Source organism: Aethalodelphis obliquidens, unplaced genomic scaffold (genome assembly GCF_003676395.1).
Source record: "Aethalodelphis obliquidens isolate GAN/ISIS:26980383/991018 unplaced genomic scaffold, ASM367639v1 scaffold16, whole genome shotgun sequence".
NCBI classification, from domain to species: Eukaryota; Metazoa; Chordata; class Mammalia; order Artiodactyla; family Delphinidae; genus Aethalodelphis; species Aethalodelphis obliquidens.
In genome coordinates this window covers 30,477,944-30,500,214 of record NW_020837960.1, presented here as the reverse complement: position 1 = coordinate 30,500,214, position 22,271 = coordinate 30,477,944, and the positions used below count along the sequence as shown (strand labels likewise).

Here is a 22,271-nt window from a genome sequence, read left to right as displayed (position 1 = left end):
GCTTCAGGGAGCTTGTCACTTCAGCATTCAGCTCGCCGTGTTGACTTTGGGGAATCAGGCAGGCTGCCCAGCTGAAGGACATGTTGTCTCTCTTGATAGTTCGTGTTCAATTGTGCTGCCTTATTTTCTCTTTCATATTTACTCGTTCCCCCTTGGATGCATTTGGAACCAAACGGTACCATAACTAAATAAAACGCGCCGTCTCCACCGATGATGAGGCTTAGAGGTGTCGGGTCACCTTCCCCAGCTGGACCACCTACCGGATGAAGCGGGGCTGTGCTTCCCTGTTAGAGGTGATGCACTGATGCAGAGACTCACGTTTACTTTGGGTCATATTCTCTTCAGATAAATCAAACATCCTGTTAAAAACAGCACGATAGGTATTAGGCTTGAGCCCCAAATCGGGCAATATGGGACGTTTGGTTGAGATTGAAGCTGTGGATTTCATGAAGTTCTGCGTGTCACCCAGAGAGGAGTAAGCCCCAGGCCCACCTCAGATAGAGCATCTTCAGTTAAAATGTGGAGAAGGACAGGCGCGCATCGACCCTAGGAATCGGGGTGTGTAACGCACCCAAGGACCCCGAGCTCTGTAATCCTCACGGCTGCTGTCCACTGACCCCTCGAAATGCTCGCCACGCATTTATTCTGAACAAGTTCTGAACAGGTGTTTCCGCTGCGCCGCCAAGGGCTTAGCCGAGAGCCTCGCCGCGTCCGGTGTGCTCAGCTGGGATCACAGGGCTGTTGCCGAGTGAGCCTGTCGGCTCAGCTGTGCGATGCTGACGGCCAGGACTTGCCAATTCCCCCGCTGGTCAGCGCTGGACACAGAACAGATGTTGGGGATTACAGGAGAGGATTCGGGGAGGCCGTGGGCCCGGTGTCTGCGGAAGTAATTCATTGTGGGGACGTGGACAGGCCCTGCTGAACCTGCAGTGAGAAGTTCTAGGAAAAAGCCTCCGTGGGCCTGCGGATCCGGACTCCAAACAAATGTTCTCCTGGTGTCCTTGAATTGAAAGAAAACTCGTAAATCATCATCTTCAAGTCCATATGAAGCGAGAAGGGAAGAAACCCTAGTCCCACAGATGTTCATTTAAACTCTAATCTGTGAATTAATTAGCGGGACCGTGACATGGAAGCATCAGAGTCGCTTCCTCTGATTGATTCCATGTGAGTCACTGGGAAACAGTTGGCAGAGCCCTGGAAGGTTGGCCGTCCCTCCCTCACCCAGCTTCCAGGAACGTTCCTCTAAGGCTGGCCTTGATTTACCCCAATGTAACACGGAGCCGTCCCTCCCTGCCCGTTTCTTGCCATCCTGAAGTTCCTTTGTCCCGCTGCTCCACCAGCGGTATTTTTATTATTGTCTAAACCCTCTGCCCGCTTCCCAAGACACTGTGAGTTAGAGGTCCAAAGCGCACAGTGCTGTAGGTGACAGCTTTAGTATCTGCCAGTAGACCACCTGTGCACCTCAGCGCTTCCTGAGCGCTGCTCTGTGGAAAGCTAACCAGAAGGCAGTTACCTGGAGTGCTCCCAGGTGATGCCGTGGGTTTAATGAACTTCAGTTTGAGCTTTCTCATACGATTCAATTGCATTGGTCAGTACATTTCAATGTGTTATTGGTTTAAAACAATGAAGTTATTTAAACAGCCACAAAGAAAGGGATGCTCTGGTTAGAATCATCCCCGCCAGTGAGGGTCATCGAAGAAAAATTCAGAAATAAGGCAAAGTGCTTAAATAGGGATTCTAAGAGGAACAGAACGCAGGAAACATGCTTTTTTTCAGATTTTTCTCTTCCATTGGTTTCATTGCCAACTTGTTTATAGCCTGTTAAGGATTTCAGTAGAAGGAATTACAGGCAAAGGTGTACGTTCAGCTATTCCCGCCTTAGAGTTGGTCTGAATTTTTTGTTTTTGCTTTCTCGGGGGCTACATATAAATGTTTCTGCTAGGGAGAAAGCAGGTTGTTAATATGGAGAACAAAGGAATGACGATGGCTTACTAATAAATGTTTTTAAAGAAACAAAGAGATAAAAGAAACACAAAATTACATATCATTGGCATTAAATGCCATGGTGAGTAAATAAGTAAAACTATGAGGAAAAACAAAGTGGATCCTTGAAATAATAATTGTATTATTCAAAATCTCAAATGCATTAGTAGACTTCGTTCATGCCGTCAGCTAGGAATTTCCTTTTTTAACAGAGACTCAAAGTAACCTCATTGGCTTTGTTTTTGAAATAATGGGAAAGAAGGCTAATTATCGTATTCGTTTCTCCTCTGAGAACATCTTCATTTCTCCAAAATTAATAGAAATATAAGAAGACAGTTCTAAAAAAGCACAAGAAATCCCTCAGAGCCTTCAACAATATTGAGGGGAACAAAGACATAAGAAAAGAAGGTCTAAAATGCCATATGATATCACTTATATGTGGAATCTAAAATACAACACAAATGAACTTATCTATGAAACAGAAACAGACTCACAGACACAGAGAACAGACTTATGGTTGCTGAGGGGGAGGAGAGGGAAGGAGTGGGAGGTTGGGATTAGCAGATGCAAACTATTATCTATAGAATGGATAAACAACAAGGTCCTACTGTAGAGCACAGGGAACTGTATTCAATATCCTGTGATAAACCATGATAGAAAAGAATATGAAAAAGAATATATATATATATGTATAACTGAAAAATAAAGTAAAATCTTTGTGCTGAACTCTTAAAAAAAAAAAAAAAGGTCTAGATGATTTTATGAAGAGCAAATGGTATCAGATGTTATTTACATGATAACCCAATTCTAACATGGGAGGATGCTGAAATGTAGTAGGCTCTCTATAGAAGAATCAGTCAAAAGCGTTCATGTGCCATTGTATCTAAGAATTTTTAAACTTGGGAAGCTGTATGGAAAAGAGGAATTGAAATATATGGGAAAGGGAAATGTAGCTGATGTGTTTCTATTAGAGTGTGATGAAAAAAAATTGGATCTGTTTTATGTAAATTTTCAACAGTGACCTGGTAAAGAAAGTCAAAAGTACATTAATTAAATTTACAGAGTCAAAAAAGGTGAGGACCCAGGAGGTTCGATGTAAAAAATACAGGTGGACTGAGGGAGATGAGAGGAAATGGACAGACTTTTAAAACAGGATATTCAGCTTGGAAATATGCATGCGAGTACGATGGGGAATCCTAGCCGAAGACAGATAGCTGGTTTAAAGGAAAAGTTAATAAAATGTTGAGTCTGAAAAACTATACAGACCAAAACCAGGAAATTACACAGGTACGGATCCCGCAGTAAATGTAAATTAGCCCCATCGCACACAGGTAGTATTTCATATTCCGGGTTGTGATGTTAACTTTCACGCCTAAACATGCGTGCACCTGTGTCTTTCGTCTGAATTACGATTGTAATTACAGGAACAAAGGCGCAACCAGGATGCGCAGTGGGTCCCCTGCTCCTTTCCCGAGTCACCCAGGAGCCTGGGAGCCCAAGGAAAGAGCGAGAAGGAGAGAAAATTTTGTTCCAAGTCAGTTGTTCACCGGAAGAGCTGGGATCATGGTTCCTTAACGATTGTGAAGCGGCCTTGTGTGTCCCGGGGTCGTGGAAGGCCGTCCACAGCACCTCTGAGTTAACATTGGTGCTTGAATTTCCAAAGCCACACGTTCCATGTCATCCCCTCTCTGCAGTCCCCCCGGGACCACTCTCCACCCTCCCCTCCTGACTTCTTACCTTTCAAGGCTCTTTCTCCTCCTGTCCCACCCGCACTGCCGTCTCAGGTCCTGGACAAGCCCCATCCGGCCCTCCTCCCTCCCCCATTTCCTCATGGTATGGCTGCACGCCTGTCCTCAGCACCCTCCCCCTCGTCATCCCTAAAATCTCCTCACCTTCAGAACACAGCTGCATCCTGGACTCCCTCCCCCTGAGATTTCACCAAGTCCCGGCTCCTTTTCCTTCTCCCCACCTCCTAGTATAGGAATCACCCGGACGCTGATCTCAAGCCTTTCCTCACCCGCTATTCCCTTTCTTTGTGATCTCATTTACCTCCACAGGTTCACCCGTCACTGTGTACAAATGGCCCCGGAATAAATAGGGCTAGCCCACCTGTCTTGTGAGAAGGTGTGGGCCCTGGGGTCAGACGGCTGGGTTTGTTACCAAGTCCAAGCTCGTGCTGCTCTCCGCACGCAGGCCAATAAGTCAAGAGACAGGGTGTTGGGACAAGGAAGAGTGACTTTCTCCAGAAAGCCAGCAGGCCAAGAAGATGCTGGACTCATGTCCCAAAGAACCATCTTCCCTGAGTTAGAATTCAGGCTTCTTTTGTACTAAAAGGGGAGGGAGTAAAGTCCTGGTTCGGCCTCCGGAGGGGATGTGTTAATTTCTTCCTTCCTGAGGTCATTCGCACGTGGGCCTGGTCAGGATGTTTCCTGGGAGCTAAACAAAGGTGTTTTGGCTTAATGCTCATTACCTGGGGGTGGGGGGGCAGGGGACCCAGAGACGGGCCATTATGTGTAATTTAAGCTTCTAGGCAACATCCCTTTGGTGATGAACTTGTAATAGAATACAAAGGTTCTCCCCCATTTCAGGTTCGAACCCTAGACCCTTCTTGCCTGACTGACCTCATCTGTAAGCTGGAAGTGACCATACAGCACCCACCTCACAGGGTTACGGGGAGGAGGGAGCCAGCTCATTGGGGAAAAGGGCTGAGCACACGGCAGGCACAGGTATCTATGGCCCTTTCCTTGTTGTCATGGCCGAGCTCATCTATCGCCCCAGGGCGGTCATCATTGTGAGCTGCAGGCTCTGTCCACAACCAGAACTTTCTGAAAGTTGGCCTCGTTCAGCCTCAGAACCTGTGCTTCCACCTTCCCCTTCCTTGCTGGCTCCTGCTTCTGCACTGGGCTCCGTGCCCCCTGCCCATTGCCCTCTGACCAATCAAGGCTCACCTTTGTCCCCCTGGCTATTTTAGAGACCCCCCTTTTGGTGGAATTTTTCAACATGGCGACAGACTTCACACGTAGAGACAAAGGATGTGGAATTATATCCCCAGCCTAGTCCAATGTTGACATGCTCCTTGCCTCATATCTTTTCGAAAAGAAAAAAAAAAAATGTTAGCCAAGCTGCTGAGTGCCCTTAGTAGCCCTCCCCGTCTCATCCTCCTTGAGCTAGAAATACTCTCATTACTTTCATGTTACTATTTTCATGCATGTATTATGTAGGTATAAACCTGTAGAAAATATAAACAGTAGGCAATGTTGATTTTTGCAGGGTTTTGAAACTTTATATAGGTCGTATCATAACACCCTCCCCCTCGACACTGGATTGCTTTGGTTTTTTTCGGAACTGGGTTTTGAAGTTTATCTAGAGTGATGTAAGTGTAGCTGGCTCATTTTAATGCTGTTTTTGGTTCTATAAATATGCCAAAATGTATTTCTTCTCCTATTGATAAACATTTAGGTTTTTGACTTCTGGTGGAGGTCAGTCACCAGAAATGCTGCAGCGACCGTTCCTGCACATGTCTGCTTGTGGACACGTATGAGTCTCCCCAGAGCATACGTGTAACCGGGATTGGAATGTGCACTGGAAATCTCTCAATCTGTGGCTTTTCTTTAAACATTGTTTCTGGTGTCCCTTAGAGCAAAAGTTTTCCCTTTTAATGCGAACTCCTCTCTTTTCCTGCAATGTTTCTACTGTTTTGTATCAAATTTTCTAAAAGCTAATGGGGGTCAGAAAGATACTCTCCCACCTTTTCTTCTACGGGTGTTAAGGTTTTGCTTTTCACCTGTCCTGTCAATGCCGGCCAGGATGCTTTGAAGACTAAGATGTTGGTTTTGCTTCATAGGTACCAACCTTAATAAGACTTGTCCTACCGAGGAATAGTGAGGACCTCAAGACCCACTCAGACCCACAGGCTGTCCCGATTCTGAGCCGTCGGTTAACGGACGTGTGCTGTGTTGTCTGTTCACTGGGCCCCAAGACGTGGGAGTCTGTGCTTCACTGAATAATGAGGCACACCTGCTCGCTGAGTCAGCACGTGGCATCGTGCTCTGGAACACGGACATTACCATGAAAGAGCCCAGTTTTTAAATTCATCATTTAAAAATGTTACATTTTAAGCAGAATAGAAGAAGACGAGGGTCAGAAGTGTTGCAGCAGAGTTAATTTATGTTTGGAAAAGTCAGCGTAGGACTCCTGGGATAAAAATGGAAGCTGGATTATATACATCTAAAGGCTTGTAATTTATTAAAATAGAAGTTATTGAAACACTGGCAAATATAGTAAAAAGAAAAAAAATGCTAGTGAATTATGAGTAGACATTAAAGCCACTGTCTGTTAAGAACATGGCTCTCAGACCACAGGACAGGCCCTGGCTCTAGACTCAGAGAGACCTGGGTCACACCCTGACTCAGCCCCTTACCAGGTGACCTTGAACTGGCCACGTAACCCCTGAGCCTTCATTGCCTCATCTGTAAAATGGGAACAGTTAGTGTCTCTCTTGCAGGGGTTTTTGTGGGGCTTAGAAATACTGTACGCGGGAACGCCCAGAAAGAGAGGTTTAACAGAAGAGAGGAGAAGCAGAAACCAAGACCCACCTCTTACTTGTGCCTGAGGCCAGCGATGTCGCTTAATTCAAGTAGGAAAGGCTAGGGGAGGGGTTGGAAGAGGGGAGGGTTGGTTTTCGGCTACTAATACACAGGTCCATTATTTGGGAAACCCTCGTGGGGACTTTGGAGCTGTTGCGGGGTGTGCTAGTGGATTCTTATGTGCATCCTGCAACGTATCCCTGGAGACGAAGAAAAGGTACCTTAACAACACGCCCTACGTTCTGTGAGCGGGTGGAGATGAAGCCTTGAAGGGCTGTGCAGTCTCCATCTGTAGGTCTCTCCGAGGGACCGTGAGGCTGGCACGTAACGAGGGCTCCAAACCACTGGAGGAGGGAATGCAGATGGACTGTTGCTGTGAAGTTTCTAGTTTCGTGAAAGAATCGATCCATTTTAAAAGTAGAAGCATACACCTTAATTGCTCAGTTTGGTCCTTGGGATGGGTCGTTGGCCATCCTCATTTGGTTATCATAAATTCTTTATGAAGTCAAGTCTTTTCTCCCCAAGAACATTTTTTTTCTGTTTAAAAACAAAAATGCAATCTGAACGTTGGTTAGAGGAGCCTTAAAAAGTAACGGCAAGAGTGAGAGAGAGAGAGAAATGCAGAAGGAATCCCTGGGGGGCCGCGGGCTGCTGCTCAATTTCAGTTGCAGTTGTCAGAGTTAAAGAAAACAGTGGAGAAAATGTCTCATCGAGGGGTCCCCGGACTGCTCTGCTCCGGAAAGGCAGCTGAGGGATGGAGCGCAGCCAGCTGGCTGGGGCTCAGATGCCGGGTGCCATGCGCCAGCCCCCGAGCGCACTCACTGCCTCGGAGTCATTTTACAGGCGGAGCTGTTTCCAGAGCATCACAGGGCCCTGTACAGATGTTTGGGGGTTGGGGGAGCCAGGTAGACTTCAAGGAAGGAAGAAGCGTGTGTTTATTTTGGAAGGTTTGGTCCAGGGCTCCTGGGTGTTTGGGGAGATGGATTGTCTGTGAGCACAGCTAACAGGGTGCTGGGTACCACAGCCCCGCGAGGGAGGTGCTTCTGCTGTCCTGATCTTAACGGCGCGGGGCGGGGGAGACTGAGGAACGCAGAGGGCAGTTACCCCGTGCAAGTGTCACAGTCTAAAGCTGAGAGGCACAGTTCCATCCCAGGTCCGTCTGAACCCAAAGTCCTCGCTCTGCTCTACCTGCTCAGATGCTGAAAATCCCCCAGAGCAGCAAGAGTTAGTAGCCCGAGGGCTTCCCTGGTGGCGCAGTGGTTGAGAGTCCGCCTGCCGATGCGGGGGACGCGGGTTCGTGCCCCGGCCCGGGAAGATCCCACATGCCGCGGAGCGGCTGGGCCCGTGAGCCATGGCCGCCGAGCCTGCGCGTCCGGAGCCTGTGCTCCGCAACGGGAGAGGCCACAGCAGTGAGAGGCCCGTGTACCGCAAAACAAACAAACAAAGAAAAAGAGTTAGTAGCCCGAGGCTGCTGCCTGGGGGGCAGGAACTCTGCTCCCCAGCACGTGCTCACTGTGACTTAGCGGGAGGAGAAGAAGCACAGCGGCCCTGTCCCCACGGAGGATGCTTCTTGTCCATGCTGTATCCGTTCTGAAAGTAGACTGAGAGGCACCCCAAGAGATCCAGTGGGTGCATTTGGCACCTAAGTGGTTAACAGCCATTGTAGCTAAAGGTGTGTTAACTGAGGATGCCCTTCTTCCAGTGGGGCTGTTAGCACATCAAAAGGGTACTTTTAAAACCTCACCCAGTAGTACAGGTGAGAGGGGAGGGGAGGGGAGGGGAGGGGAGGGGAGGGGAGGGGGGAGTAATTAAGTGTCATGTGTCACCTAGCCCAGCTCCGTAAACACTTTTTCATTATTATTCTGAGAGAACAAGAGCAATCTGACTACATTTCGATACCAAAAGCTGTGGCCTTAGCAAAGATCTCAGCACCTCAAAGCTCAGTCAGTCTGTGAAAATCGGGATAGTAGAAGCCTCTCTGGAGACACACCTTTAAAATGAGTTATGTCCATTATGTGTTTTAAAACAGCTCCAAGTTTTAAAAACCAGTGACAAAACAACAGTGCTTCCAAATTTCCATGGAACCTTTGTCAACTGGGGAGACGCTCCCTATTTTCAGCAGGGCAGTTCAAAGGTCGTTTTCCTATTTTCCGTCAGCAATGAGAATTCTTATGGAGTTTCATAAACTATTTTAAATAGTACACATTGTTGGAACATATTAGTTTTATTTTTTTCTCGAAAAAATATTTTCCAGCTTTATTGAGATAGAATTGACATATCATATTGTATGTTTAAGGTGTACAACATGTTGATTTGATCCACTTATATCTTGGAAAATGATTGTCATCATAGCATTAGCTAACACCTCCATCCCATCACAGTGACTATCATGTCTATAAAATCGTATTCTTAAATGACTGTATTCTTTGCAAAATACACCAGCCGATGATCTAGGATGTAGCCCTACAAGTGTATCTTTAAAGCCACCTCCTGTCGCTGGGTCAGCCAAGGATGGATTAGAGGGGGAAGGTGGGACTCGCAGAAAGAAAGGACCTGGAGAATCCAACTCCTTCCTGTGGTTCGCTTGGACCACTGGTGTGGGGCGGGGAGGGCGATGAGGTAAATTTTTTGTATGTGTAAGTAATACGTTTTCTGTATGAGAAATGGGAACTAGAGCTAGCCAAAGAGATATGAAAAGAAAACTGCAACGCACTCCCTCGATAGACCATTTTGTGCCTTTTTCCTGACATGCAGGCACACGGGGCACACGGGTTGGTGGTCTGCACAGTCTCAGTGGATCAAGGTCTGGACCACTGAACTGCATTTGAGGCCCCGGAATGTGTGTGGTTTTTTTTTAAGGTGAGGAAATTCCAAAACAGAACTTACAAAAACTATTATATGTATTGATGTATACTGACATATATACAGTGCTTAACACTTAAAGATGCAGCGTAACTTTTGGGTGGGCAGCATCAGGAGATCACACCTCAGGTTTAATTCTGAGACTTGGGCCAATCCTGCGTCCTTTCCCACCCCTACCCTTGTTGCCGGGGGAGGTCCCCTTCAGACGCTCAGAAGCCATCCGTTTTATTAGCAATATCGCATCACACCTCTCTATGTCAACATTACAGTTCTGCATCCCTTTAATTGCTACACAGAAGTCCATTGGGTGTTAGTAAGTATAGTTAGTAAGCCCTCTTCTGGGACACTTATTTCTTCTGGGACACTTATTTCTTCTGGGACACTTATTTCTTACTTCCCTTGACGGTACGGCACTACGTGAATACTCTTGTACTTGCTTCTTTACTCAAGTTCTTACTTGTGTCCGTAGGATGCATTCTGAGATGGGTAATGGGTGGGGCAAAACGTACTCACATATTTTTAAGGTGTTAAATTGCTCTTCCAGAAAGCTGGCAATCTTGTTTTTAGAAAAGGGAAGCAAGGGCTCCAGGGCCAGGGTTGGTGTTCAACTTTACCCCAGATCTCACTGCTTCTCCGTTTTGTTGTCATAAAGTTCCGACACCACAGACAGGGCTACACGCTGGGGTTCAGTGGCAAGACTGACATGGTTAGGTGTGGGCTGGAGCAGAACACTTCGATTGCGATAGAATCCAGCGGTGAGAACTTAGAAAAGAGAAACCAGTGAATGTGAAGGCTTCTGTCACCCTTAACTTCGGTCCCTGTCCGAGTAGTTGGCCACTGCTACCAGCTCCACCCTCGGGCCTCGCTCACTCAAAACAAAGTTTAAGGACTCTGCCTTCCTGGCTCCGATTCTGTTCAGAGCAAAATCAACTCTCCCCCTCCCCCTTCCTCCCTCCCCTCCCCCTCCCTCCCCTCCCTCCTTGCCTCCTTCCCTCCCCCTGCCTTGGCCCTGAGCCCTCTTTTCAGGTCCTCACCTAACTGACAGCTGCCCCTGTAACTCTTCCTTAAGACCCTCTCCCGCTTCCTCCCAAATTCTCTGTGACCCTGCATCCTGGGAACTGGGAGTCTCATCATCGGAGGCTGTGTCTCCCCCTGTCATCGCCTTCCCTCTGTCCCTGTAGCTGTTGAAATCCTGCTTCTCTTCCCATCACATCCCACACTCTGTCGCTAAGAAGTCTCCCCAGCCTTCTAGCCTTCCTCTCACCCCCAGAGCATATGAGCATGACACATCCATTCCACGTGTGATGTAGGAGACACCACCCCATTTTAAGTTCCTTGAAGACAAGGACCGTAACCTGTTCACCTTCCTCCTCTGGGTGCTGAGAACCGCTCTGCCCTGCACCCAGGTGTGGTTACATCAGTGAAGGAGAGCAGTGAAGCACCAGGAACTGATGGATACGTGGGTGGTTGCAAGGTGCCTATGGAGTGAAGTTTATTTCTGTGGAGTCTGGCGGCTCCAGCATTTCTCCAGAGGAGGGGTTTAGGACAGCATATTCTGACCAGAGTGGGGGTTCGAAGCGCTTTAGAAAAGGAGACAACACTCGTCAAAATATCGGGATGGAGACAAGAGCTGATGAACATCGCGGCAAGGCGCTCACCCTGCCGGTCCCCTTCCCGTTTTTCCTGGGTGTATATTTCAGCTTTCACTAGTTTAATACCTTCTATTGCTTTTGTGTGATGGGGCGTGTTACACTGATTAAATTATCTCTCTCTCTTTCTTTTTTTGATAGAGCATTAATGCACATGTCACTTCTGTTTCTTGCAGGCAGCCATGGTCCTGAGCTCTGCGCACTTCTGGCTGGGATTATTTCTGGTTCCTACCGCGTGTCTGATGGAAGATGTGGTGTGGAAAGCGTAAGTGAAAGATGAAGTGGTACCCCAGGTCTTGTCCAATGCCCTCCAGTTAGTCCTCAGTGGGCCCCAGCGTAGGGTATTAGATGCTGTGGGACTTCTGAAGAAACAGGTCTCCTGCCACCTGCCAGAAACGGATATAAAGGATTTGGGGTTGTGTCTTTTTTTTTTTTTCTTTTAACCTGTGCTTCACCTTAATATGAGAATATAGTCAAAAAGGAGTCAGGCTGTGTGAAGGTCAAGAGAGATGTTGCTTGTACAGGATTATAGGGGAGAATTTCTAAGTTTAGAAATTCCATCAGGTTTAAGGAACATAACTCAAAATTCATTTCTCCTTCTATCTAAAAATCAGTGCTCTGTGATCACAGATAGAACCTGGCTTTAAACCCCATGCTTCAAGGGAAATTGTATGTTTATGGAAGTCATTTCAAATCACCAGATACTTGGAATCAAGTATTCTTCATTTCTCCAAATAGTTCCCAGTAGGAATCCTTCAAATATAATTCTTCTGAAGTGTCCATTTACAAGTCTATGAGAAGATTAATCACAAGGATGAAATTATAACATAGGTTCGATAGAAAATAATTCATGCTCGATTTTCGTTTATACGTTTCAAAATATATTATCTCCTAAGTATCTTATGTACAATGTAAAAAAAAAAAAAAAAAGCTACTGAGTTCCAAGGTAATGTAAATTGTATTTCATCTGCGAGGAGAAGATGGAATACTCCAAAATGAGGTCATACCGATTTTTATTTGGGGTAGGCCTGACGATACCTCCTACAGTTGCCAACGTCCCTGAAAATTGCAACTCCTTGATTCGCCTTACTTTGGGCATAATTATTTGGGGCCCCTGAGGCAGAGAGTTGAGACTTCATTCCAAACCTTCCAGGAAAAGACATCAGATTTCATTTCTCTCTCTCCCTTCCTCCCATACTCAGTGAGAATTGTTCTTGCCTGACAGTTAAGGAAGTTTTTGGAAAAAGTCTTCATCTTGGCATTATCTTGACAACCGATGATACCTAATGCGGAGAGGGAAGGGGACAGAGAGAATTTTATAGCACGTGTTTTAGGTGTTTTTTTTTTCTTCTTCTCTTCACTAAGTTTGACAACTGTTAGTGAACATTAAATAACTCTAATGTCTTAAATGCCTTGATTTACCGCTGCTTCCACGGTATCTGCTAAAACTGTGTTCTTGAAGTAGCAGGATCAGAATCCTTGGAAACGAAGTTACAACGCCCAGGAAAGGTGTTTTCTTAATCTAATAGATGAACTGGAAGAAAATGTTAGTTCTAGGATTTGCCCTTGTCACATAGCCCAGTTGCGGCACAGTACAGTTACCTTTGCCAAATTTCTTCAATTTTGCAAGATCATCAGGTTAGTTTCAGGTAAATAGAACGTGGTGTTGGTTACGTCAGATCACTTTTCAGTGTACAGGGGTTGAGCACAGTGATTTGATTAGAAATCAATCTCAGCCTGTTTTAATTCAACTGTTAAATTAATGTCATGAAAAACATTTTTGGTTGAGATCGAGATAATTGCCAAGGGAGATGCCGGCAGAAGTATCTTTCTGCCATTTCAGAGAGTGTGTCTCTGCCTCTTCATCTGCTTTCTGGATCTTTTCCAATACATTCCAAGTAGACGTTCCCAGTCGCCATGAAGCAAATTATCTATTCCCTCCAACAGGAGTTGTTTTTGGTTTTTCCTGGCACTGTAAAATTAGTGCTGTTTACGTTTTAGCAAAGGATACATCAAATGACACCGCTTCCAGCTCCGCCATCTGGAAAGAGTAAAAGTCATTTCCTTTCCAAGGAGCTCGCCAGCCAGGTGGGAGCAGGGTATATTGTCTCATCGCACCTGCAGTGTCTGCCCAAAGTATATGCCCAATTTATAACATACAGTTAACGTCTACACTATACTCAGCCCTCTCCTCAAAAACAGGAATTGGGCCCGTTTCTTTGGACATGTTCCCTCTGATCACGGGGCCCATGTTTTACTTCCTGTCATACTCCCAGCCTGAAATATTTCTTGTTGAGTCAAGGAAAATCAGAGGCTTCTCCCAAGAAGGAAAGCGTACTATGAGTTGCTTACCTCTGATGAGACCACGCTACTCAGCTGTCATTTCTCCTTCTTCAGCTTTATAAAATGTGTCCCATTTTTCCTTCTGGCACACCGAACACAAATATTCATCCTGGTTTTCCAGAAAATCGCCCATTATTTGGTGCAAATTTTGGAATGTTTCTTGACACGTGACGTGCTAGGCCGCACCTTGGACTTGAGAGAAGAGTTTGAGTTACGTGGTGGGGAGTCGGGGAGTAGCTGGACAATGAGGCTGTGGTGAGTCAGCTTGAGGCAGCATCCGGAACCTTCTGTAGATTTGCGATGGTTCTTTCATCTTACCTTGGACCGATCTTTTTTTTTTTTAAATATTTATTTATTCAGTTGCTCCAGGTCTTAGATGCGGCACGCGGGATCTTCATCGTCACGTGCAGGCTCTGTAGTTGCAGCATGCGGGGTCTGGTTCCCCGACCAGGGATCAGAACCCGGGTCCCCTGCGTTTGGAGCGCAGAGTCTTAACCACTGGACCGCCAGGGAAGTCCACCTTGAACCAGTCTTAAGGCTTTTTGGTTTTGTTTTGAATTTTGGTGGCTAACTCTATTTGGAAAGAGCTTTTAAATTCCAGCCCAAGGCAGGCCTGCCCTTTCACATATATTTCTGTATGCTCTGGTTTGCTCTGTCTTCCTGCATTTTCCCTTTTCCTTGTCCAGTCTCTCTCCCATTTCAGGACCTGCATTGTTAACAGTAAAGAAAAAAAAAACAGCATGAGGTAACTCGGTCATTTTTTCCATGAAGTCTATCGAGTTTCTGATGAAGATCCATTATTAGTCTATCTGAAGTCAGATTTGGACACCGTATAATACCTCCTCTGTTATCCTGTTAACCAGAATTTTCATGAGGGACCAAACTAACACATCTTTTATTAAAATAACTGATTGATTGTATGTGATACCAGGCTAATGAATATTTTTATTACACGCCTGAAGTTTAAATTGTCCAGAACTATTTTAATATCCTTTAGCTTACGTGCTTCCAAAATGTTTACCTATGACAGCATTTTTAGGTAAGCTGCCATGTACTTACGCTCATTGAGGAGAAATTCATTTATGTTGCTTTATAAAAATAATACAAAGCTCAAGGCCACGGAACTTAGGAACCCATCTCCTCTTGTCTAGCTGTATCTCTGGTACCTTACCAGTCAGCACACGATGCATTCAGCAAGTCCAGAATGACTTCATTTCCTTATTATAATCCCAGATAGGCAGTTCAATGGAAATAGAAGGTAATAAGAAATTCCTGTGTACAACGGGGGCCTTGATTTTTTTTTTAATACTTTCTAACTCGACTGATTTCTTTGAAGCACATTGTATTTATATTTTCATCCCCACTTAGAATTTACCATTTCCTTCTGACTTGCTTTCCTTCCGTAAGAAAAGAAAGAAAGAGTCCAGGAAAGAAGTTTCAGAAACAAGAAGATGAAAAGTGCAAGATTCTAAGCCGCCTTATTTATTTCAAAAATCCCCAATAACCTGGAGATACTCCTGTTCTATCTGAAGGCTCGCTGTGGGTCACCACACTCCCTTACAGGGGCTAAGTGCCCCTACCTGAGCCTTCTGTGATCACCTGGCCTCCTGACGTGGGCTTGGGTGAGCAGTCCTGGACCCCTGGGAACCAGCTGTCCACAGGTAATGGGAGAGATCCAGTTTCCATGCCAGTGGCTAATGCTTAGAGCCTGGCTTTTGGAACCTATAAGTATTAGATTTTAGTCCATTCATACGCAGACTTTGACAGGGGAGGTCTTAGAATCATTTCTTTAAGTAAGGCCTTATTGGGTAAAGGTGCTTGAGAAAATGGTTTTATGCCATTTTATTTTTTTTTAATTAATTTATTATTTATTTTTGGCTGCGTTGGGTCTTCGTTGCTGCGTGTGGCTTTCTCTAGTTGCGGCGAGCGGGGGGCTGCTCTAAGTTGCGGTGCGCGGGCTTCTCACTGCGGTGGCCTCTCTTGTTGTGGAGCACGGGCTGTAGGCGCATGGGCTTCCGTAGCTGTGGTGCACGGGCTCAGTTGCTCCACGGCATGTGAGATCTTCCCGGACCAGGGCTCGAACCCGTGTCCCCTGCACTGGCAGGCGGATTCTTAACCTCTGCGCCACCGGGGAAGCCCGAGAAAATGGTTTTAAATTGCTAGCGTCACCTGTATGTACAGCAGTGCTTCATGCAGAAGGACTAACTGTGTTCTCACACTGGTTAAGCTCCCAGGCTGGCTCACGGGAACTAGCCTAGTGGAAATACTGACACTATAAAATTGGGTGGTATCCATCTTGGATATGGGTGCATTTTCATCCACTGGGAACGTGAACAACGCCCAGGAGCATCAAGATACTGAAATTATTTCCCTCTCAGGCAGTTTTGTGAATGAGTGGAAACCGGCAGCTCCAGCACAGTGGGTCAGGCTCTCTTTGCTCTTGGCCCAGGCTGGACATTTCCAGTGTGCTCTGCGCCCTGTGGTCCAGGCTTCCTGTTCCAAGCCTACTTCTTTGTGTCACCCTTCCCCCTAGCCCCCAGCCCAGAGGAGAACACTGGGGGCTGGTCTAGGGGTTAGTGAACCCTGCTTGCTCTGTGGGCAGGAGGATGCAGAGCAAGGGAGGATGATGGAGTGAGGACAGTCCTGAAACAGTAAGCGAGAAAGCTCATTCTCTAGGACGAACCCGACATGCTCCACGGGACCCACGTATCTGGCGTGAACCAGTGGGGTGGGGCTGGCTGTTTACGCAGCTGGCTTTTATGCACACAGCCCCAGAAACCCGTGAGTTCAAAGGTAAAGTTTGGGCCCAGCGTATTCATTCATATTGAACGGTATCAACTGTCACATTCTTTTTGACTGTCTCCTTTCCAGCAAAAAGTTAAACGTTTTCTCATTTCTTGTTTCAATGAAAATTCCGCCATCTCCGCTTTGAACTGCAGTATTTTACACCCCGGAGTCTCAGGACATTGCTTGGTGCGGTTAAGGAATTATGTGTGAAAACCTGTGTGGTTCATTTCTCTTGTTTCCTCCGGGGAAATTAATGACGGACCCGTATACAGAGGCTCAGCCCCGATTCTCCCTCGGAGATGAGCTTGGGGTGTCAGCAGATGACCGGGCGCTGTCTTCACAGACTTCCTTTCCTTGAAGGTGGAGGGCAGACAGCAGTACGTGTTTCCGTGGAACAGCTCACGTCTCCAGAATGTTCCATCTCACTGTCCCACGTCCTTGAAGATGCGCTCAGTTTTGTTCTGATTCTGTCTCTGAGTCCGGCTACTTGGTGGGCTCCCCACATGCATTTGTACGGAAACTAATGAGCTTTTCAGAAGAAGGAACGCTGCCCTGGGCTGCTCCGTTAGGGCCCTCTTGCTTTTTATAGCTTTTCTTTTCCCATTTCTAACCTGTGTCTCCTTAAATGCCCTTTCTTCCCCTGTATAGTTTCCAACCAGCTGCTCTCTGTTTAATCTCAATTTTAGGAAGACCTTTGCAATCGGACACTTATTGGAACATTGTTAAGGTATTTCTTAGTTTAATCAGGAAAGGGTGCAGGTAACTCTTCCTGCAGGTCAGGAAGCGGGGCCCGTCTGCAGTTTACACGGCTGGAAAGGCCAGACCGTTTTGTTACCCCATCCCTTGTTTCACGCTGCCGAGGCCTGCAGACATGGGCCCTGATGGTAAGTCTCTGCAGGAGAAGAAAGGAGATCTGTGTCCAGATATGTGTGTTGACCCAAATTTCAGGTCAAGGGTTTGGCACGATGACCGTGAACTCTGGCATCATAATTCCCAGTCCTGCTGCAACAGTGGCTCTTTTCACCCTAAAAGGAGAGAGAAGACTGTTCCCCCGCCCCTGCCCGCCCCCCCAGGCTCCTGATCTCACTGTCAGGGCACAGCCCGAGGGACCCACATGCATCCACTAGGGTGAGGATTAAAGCATCTTCTGGGTTTTTTGGTCCTGCAGTGAAAAGCTTTAGAAGTTGGCCCGCGACTCTCCAGGTACCCTGGGCTTCTGTCTGGACGCAGGGGGCCTCAGCCAGCTCTGCAGTGACAGGCGATGCTCTTTAGGGGGGCAGCTTCTGACCCTCACGGCCCGAGTCTGTTCTGCAAGGACTTGGGGTGCTTCCCAGGTTGCAGAGGCGGAGCCCTTGCCATGCACGGGGACAGTGAATGTTCCATGGTGTCCCCAGGCCTGGGGCCGGGTCAGCGGGCATGAGGTGTGACCCACGAAGGGAGCAGCTCATCTTCAAGGCTGCGTAAAGTTCACGTGTCATGTCCTTCTCGTCTCTTCCTTGTGACACAGGGCCAAGCACACCTGCAAGAAAACACTTCTGGAGGAGGTGCAGGAGCTGGAAAGGAAGTCCAGAGTGATGGGAAGAGCGATGCTGCGGGACAGTAACGGAAAGAGGTGGGCAGCCCCGGGCCGATGCCCTGAGGATCCCCTCTCCTTTTTCCCGCCTTTCGTTCCCGGGTTTCCTTCCCGCTTCTTGGTGTGCAGCGTGAGATGGGCCGCGTGAGGTGTAGATCTCGCCCTCTCAGGGGCAACGTGAAATCTGACTTTTGGGTCCCTGGGTCTGCCCCTGGGTGAGATGGGGGTTTATGTGGGGTCTGGACATGGGAAAACGACCCACGCGTGGAAAATAGAAAGAGTAGCGTTGTGACCTTCAGGGGAAGTTCTGTGTTGGCAGCATTAGCAGAGTGTTTAAAAACCAGGCCCAATTCTGACACTAAAGTGTATCTGCCCTGAAGGTTTGCTGGCTGAAGAATGCGTGTTACTCGTGTAGATTTGGTTACAGTTCATTTCGGGTATACCCGGGGTTTGTTTTGTTTTTAATGAATTTTTTTTTCGCTGCTGGGGCTGAGAAAGCATCACGTGACCTACTGGCTGGTCCAGGGACGCAAGGGCTCCCGACCCCCCTTCTTTCTCATAGAGCCTCAGCTTCCTCCCCCCACACCTAACTGCTGGGCACGTGAGTAGGTTTTGTTTAATCGCATATGTTAAAATGTTATCAGATTGCATTCGGTTAAAATTTACCGAAGAAAATTGACCTGGGCCCAAGGAGAATTTGCAGGGTAGTAAGGAGACTCTTGCTGCCTTAGGGACATGAATGTCTGGGAAATTATGAGCACAACTCTCCTCTCCGTGCTTAGAAGGAACCCTGTAGCCAACTGCTCAAGAAACAAAAGTCTAGAGGTTGAATACTTCTGTTGTATTTATGTTCTGTTTTGTTTCTGTTCTGTTGTACATCTTTCAAAGCAGTGAAAACAAAGCATTTTGTTTGTTCTATTTTGCTTTTAGGAAAGACAATCCAAACATTTTGAGAAGTATTTGGAATATTATCTCAAATGACTAGATATTTTAGGAAAGGGGTTGAAGAGTATGGAATTGAAGTTGTGGCTTCTGTGTGTGCTTATGACTTAATTTTACTGAGTCCATTAGTATACACTGTATGGCAGCTGTGCTTGTTGTTGTGAGTAGTTACCTATCAACGGGACAGGGTCACCGCCTGAAGCTTGAAGTCAGGACTGGGGCGGGCGGGGCCGGGCTTTAAGGGGGTCTGTGTGTAACGGTTACACGGGCCACACAGGCTAAGGGTGAGCAGGGCTCTTCTCCCCATTAGACATCGGGAAGCCTTTCTCGATGACAGGATGGGCTTTGAGGACGGGCAGATGGTAACGGACAGAAAGGATGAGGGCGTGTTTGCGGCAGACGCCTGGGCAAAGGCTTGAGTCGGACGTGTGGAGGGAAGGACCGCGTGCGTCCACAGAGCTCAGAGCCCGCGTTTGAATTCTGGTCCTGATGACCCACACGGCCTTGGGTGAGAGATTTCCTATAACGAGACTGTCCTCATCTGTTCTAGAAGAAGGTGAATGGCCGGCTGGTGGGGGGCATGTTGTGTTAGGGTTTTAATGGAACAAGGCGTGTGACGGCACATTGACCCATGGAGACCAGCACAACGTCGGGGGCCGGGCTTCAGTCGGGCAGAAGGGTCGTGATGTTGAAGGGTGTCGTGGGCTGTCAGCCTTGAGAGAGCTTGCGGATGATTTAAAAAAAAGTAATTTTAAAAAAATATTTATTTTTTTATTGAGGTGTCGTTGATTTACAATGTGTGTTAGTTTCAGGTGTACAGCAGAGTGATTCAGTTATACCTACGTGTATATATATATACACACACGTTCTTTTGCAGATTCAAAAAGAATGTAATTTCTAAATGCCCTTATCCTGTTCAAAATTCACTTTTACATGTTCAGATGGATCAGAAGACAGCTAGAGTTTAAACGTGGTCTCCTGCCTTCTACGTTCTGGGATCTCTTCCGTGGGCGCTCTGTACACTTGCGACGGTGGTAGTCGATGGGAGTGTCTGTGAGCGGCTGGGTGCAGGAGGTCCTCGAGGGGTCACGGCCTCCTTTCTCTCTGTCCCAGGATCTGGCCTCACTTTTGTGCTCCTAGGAAGATAATTCAGGGGCCCCAGGCCTCCCACCATCCTCAGTGCCACCTCCCCGCACGTCTGCCTTCTCCCTCCTGATGTCCCCCAGGTCTCCTGGGTGGTCCATGTGCAGCCTGGGGAGGCAGCTGCTCTCTTTGGGAGAAGACTCTGCCCTCACAATTGTTCCTTCATCACCTGCTTGGATTCCGGAGCTGCTCTGGAGCTGCTGCGGGCTGGGGGAGGGGTGGCCAGCACAGGAGCGCGGGCAGAGATTTCCGCAGCGCTGTCCTTCCTTCCGGAGATTCAGGCACTGACTCCCTCTTTGAGAGAACCTGAGTGTTCTGTCTCTTCTCTCAGCTCCCCGTGCCCGATTCCCCACCCCGTCAGATGTTTGGGTTCATCCGTGCATCTCTCTCCCACTGTCAGTCTGGCACGTAGGGGAAGCTCTGTAAATATCTGTTGACTGAGCGGAAAACGTCAAAGTCCAGTGAAGAGAGGAAGGTGAACCTGCAGCATCCGTGCACCTGGTGCCCCGGGGCATTTGCTCCTGTTGAAAGTGGCCACAGAGGGATACAGGCCATCGCTTGGCCTCTAGTGACAGGGCCCTTCATCTTGTGGCTTGAGAGTAGAGCTCACGTGGAAGCACAGATGGGGAGGTGGTCCTATCTGTGCAGAGATGCACAGGCCTGGAGCTGGTCCTCCCAACTCCCACTGCCCCAGTACCCAGGCATCCTGCCTCCCTGACCATCGCTGTTCCTCAGCTCAGCTCTGACGCCCTTCCCGAGGGCCCCTCGAGGACAGCCTGCCAAGTCTTAAAACCCCGATCCAGGTGGCTGGCAAATAGTCCGGCGTTTTCCTCAGGAACGTACTCACAAGAAATAGAACCAAAATCTTTATGCATGAATCCTAAAACCCCCTTGTGCCCAATGACCATTTTGAAATGGTAGCTGGAGATGCTTAAGTGTCCCTATGTGCCCTTCATTCATTCAGTAAAATACTTGAACATTGTAGTGATCTTATCTAAGCCCCCAAACTTTTTCACGATTTTGATAACCCTTAAAATCTCACAAACCGGCTTCTGCCCTTTCTCATGAGTAAATCGGCTTCCAGTAACCTGTGTCATTTGGGCATCAATCAGCCTGTTCTCATGACTTAGAGAAAACGAGCTGATAATGAGAAGGGGAATTAGAGATCTAGAAAATATCATCAAGTAAGAAATACCAAGGGAATGAACAAAAGTGGGTCTTTTTGATTTTTAGTTGGGTTTTTCCGGGTGGAACACTTTTCTCGCTGTGGAGTGTGTGTAGCTTAGAGATGCTAGAAACTTAGTGATATTTAGATCGTTGAGAATACCTTTCCCCAAACCATCTTCCCAGTGATCTTTCCCAAGAGACAGCCCTACTGTTCCGTCTGTGGAGCAGTCTGTCACGCACACCATCACTTTGTACCATCTGAAAAATGAGGAGGTAAGCGGAAGAATTCCTTGTTTCAATATTTGGTAATATTTTTTCCCTCTTTACTGCTTTTGTTTTTGTTTTAATTGAAGCACAGTTGATTTACAGCGTCGTGTTAATTTCTGCTGTACGGCAGAGTGACTCGGTTATACATATACATCCATTCTTTTTTATATTTTCCATTATGGTCTCTCTCAGGATATTGACTATAGTTCCCTGTGCTGTACAGTAGGACCTTGTTGTTCATCCCTCTTTATGCCCGACGTGTAGCTCATTCTTTTTTTTTCTTTTCCTGCTGGAAGAAAATCTAGCGATGCGCACTTACTTTACAAGCATAATTCACACAAATGCCTAAAATGTCATGTAAATGACAAACTCATTGTTTCCCCTTAAACTTCTTTTCTTCCTTGGTGTGTGGTAGGGGGTGTCCTGGTCTTTTAGGTGTTTCATCAAAGCGAGAAAAAAGGTTGAATGTCTTTGATGGAAACACCTAGTTTCCCAGTTATGCTTAGTCTGGATAAACAGCAAGGAGACCCTTGTCTTGTTCTAGACCTTCCTTCTGCTCATCATCGTTGGTGGGAGGGGGGTGGGGTGGGCCCTGCGCTGATTTTCTCCAGTTTCAAGGTCAAGAGTTCTGGTTGCTGCCCCTGCCTTGGGCCGGCAAGGCGGTGGGATTCCCTTTCGCTTAAGTGCTTTCCCCGAGTACAGCTTATGCTGAGCCCTGGGCAGAGGAAGCCGTGCGGCTGGTCCTCCCCGGGCCGTGAGCCATCACTGCATCCCCCGTGTGGTTTTCTGTCCTTTGTGAACATTGATGCACACGCTCCCTGCCCCCCGGCCTGAGCCAGCGCTCACGGGGAAATCTAGACGGCCACCCACCTCTCGGGAATTCCAGAGGAATCTGATCCGCTCCTCCGTCTGGGCCACGGCCCGTGTCCACCCAGCTTCCATTCCATCAAGGCTACTCCGCACAGCCAG

At 47.4% G+C, this 22,271-nt stretch overlaps 1 protein-coding gene across 2 annotated transcripts in view; it reads left to right on the top strand.

Moving 5' to 3' along the window:
• ATP8A2 (ATPase phospholipid transporting 8A2) overlaps positions 1-22,271 on the top strand; it is a 447,814-nt gene that overhangs the window by 382,005 nt on the left and 43,538 nt on the right. Inside the window, exons 32-33 of one of the 2 annotated variants that reach the window (XM_027116669.1) lie at positions 11,257-11,345; positions 17,718-17,822. In XM_027116669.1, coding sequence (XP_026972470.1) covers positions 11,257-11,345; positions 17,718-17,822 — 194 coding nt within the window. The remainder of the gene's footprint in view (positions 1-11,256; positions 11,346-17,717; positions 17,823-22,271) is intronic. The other variant, XM_027116670.1, reaches the window with a different exon arrangement.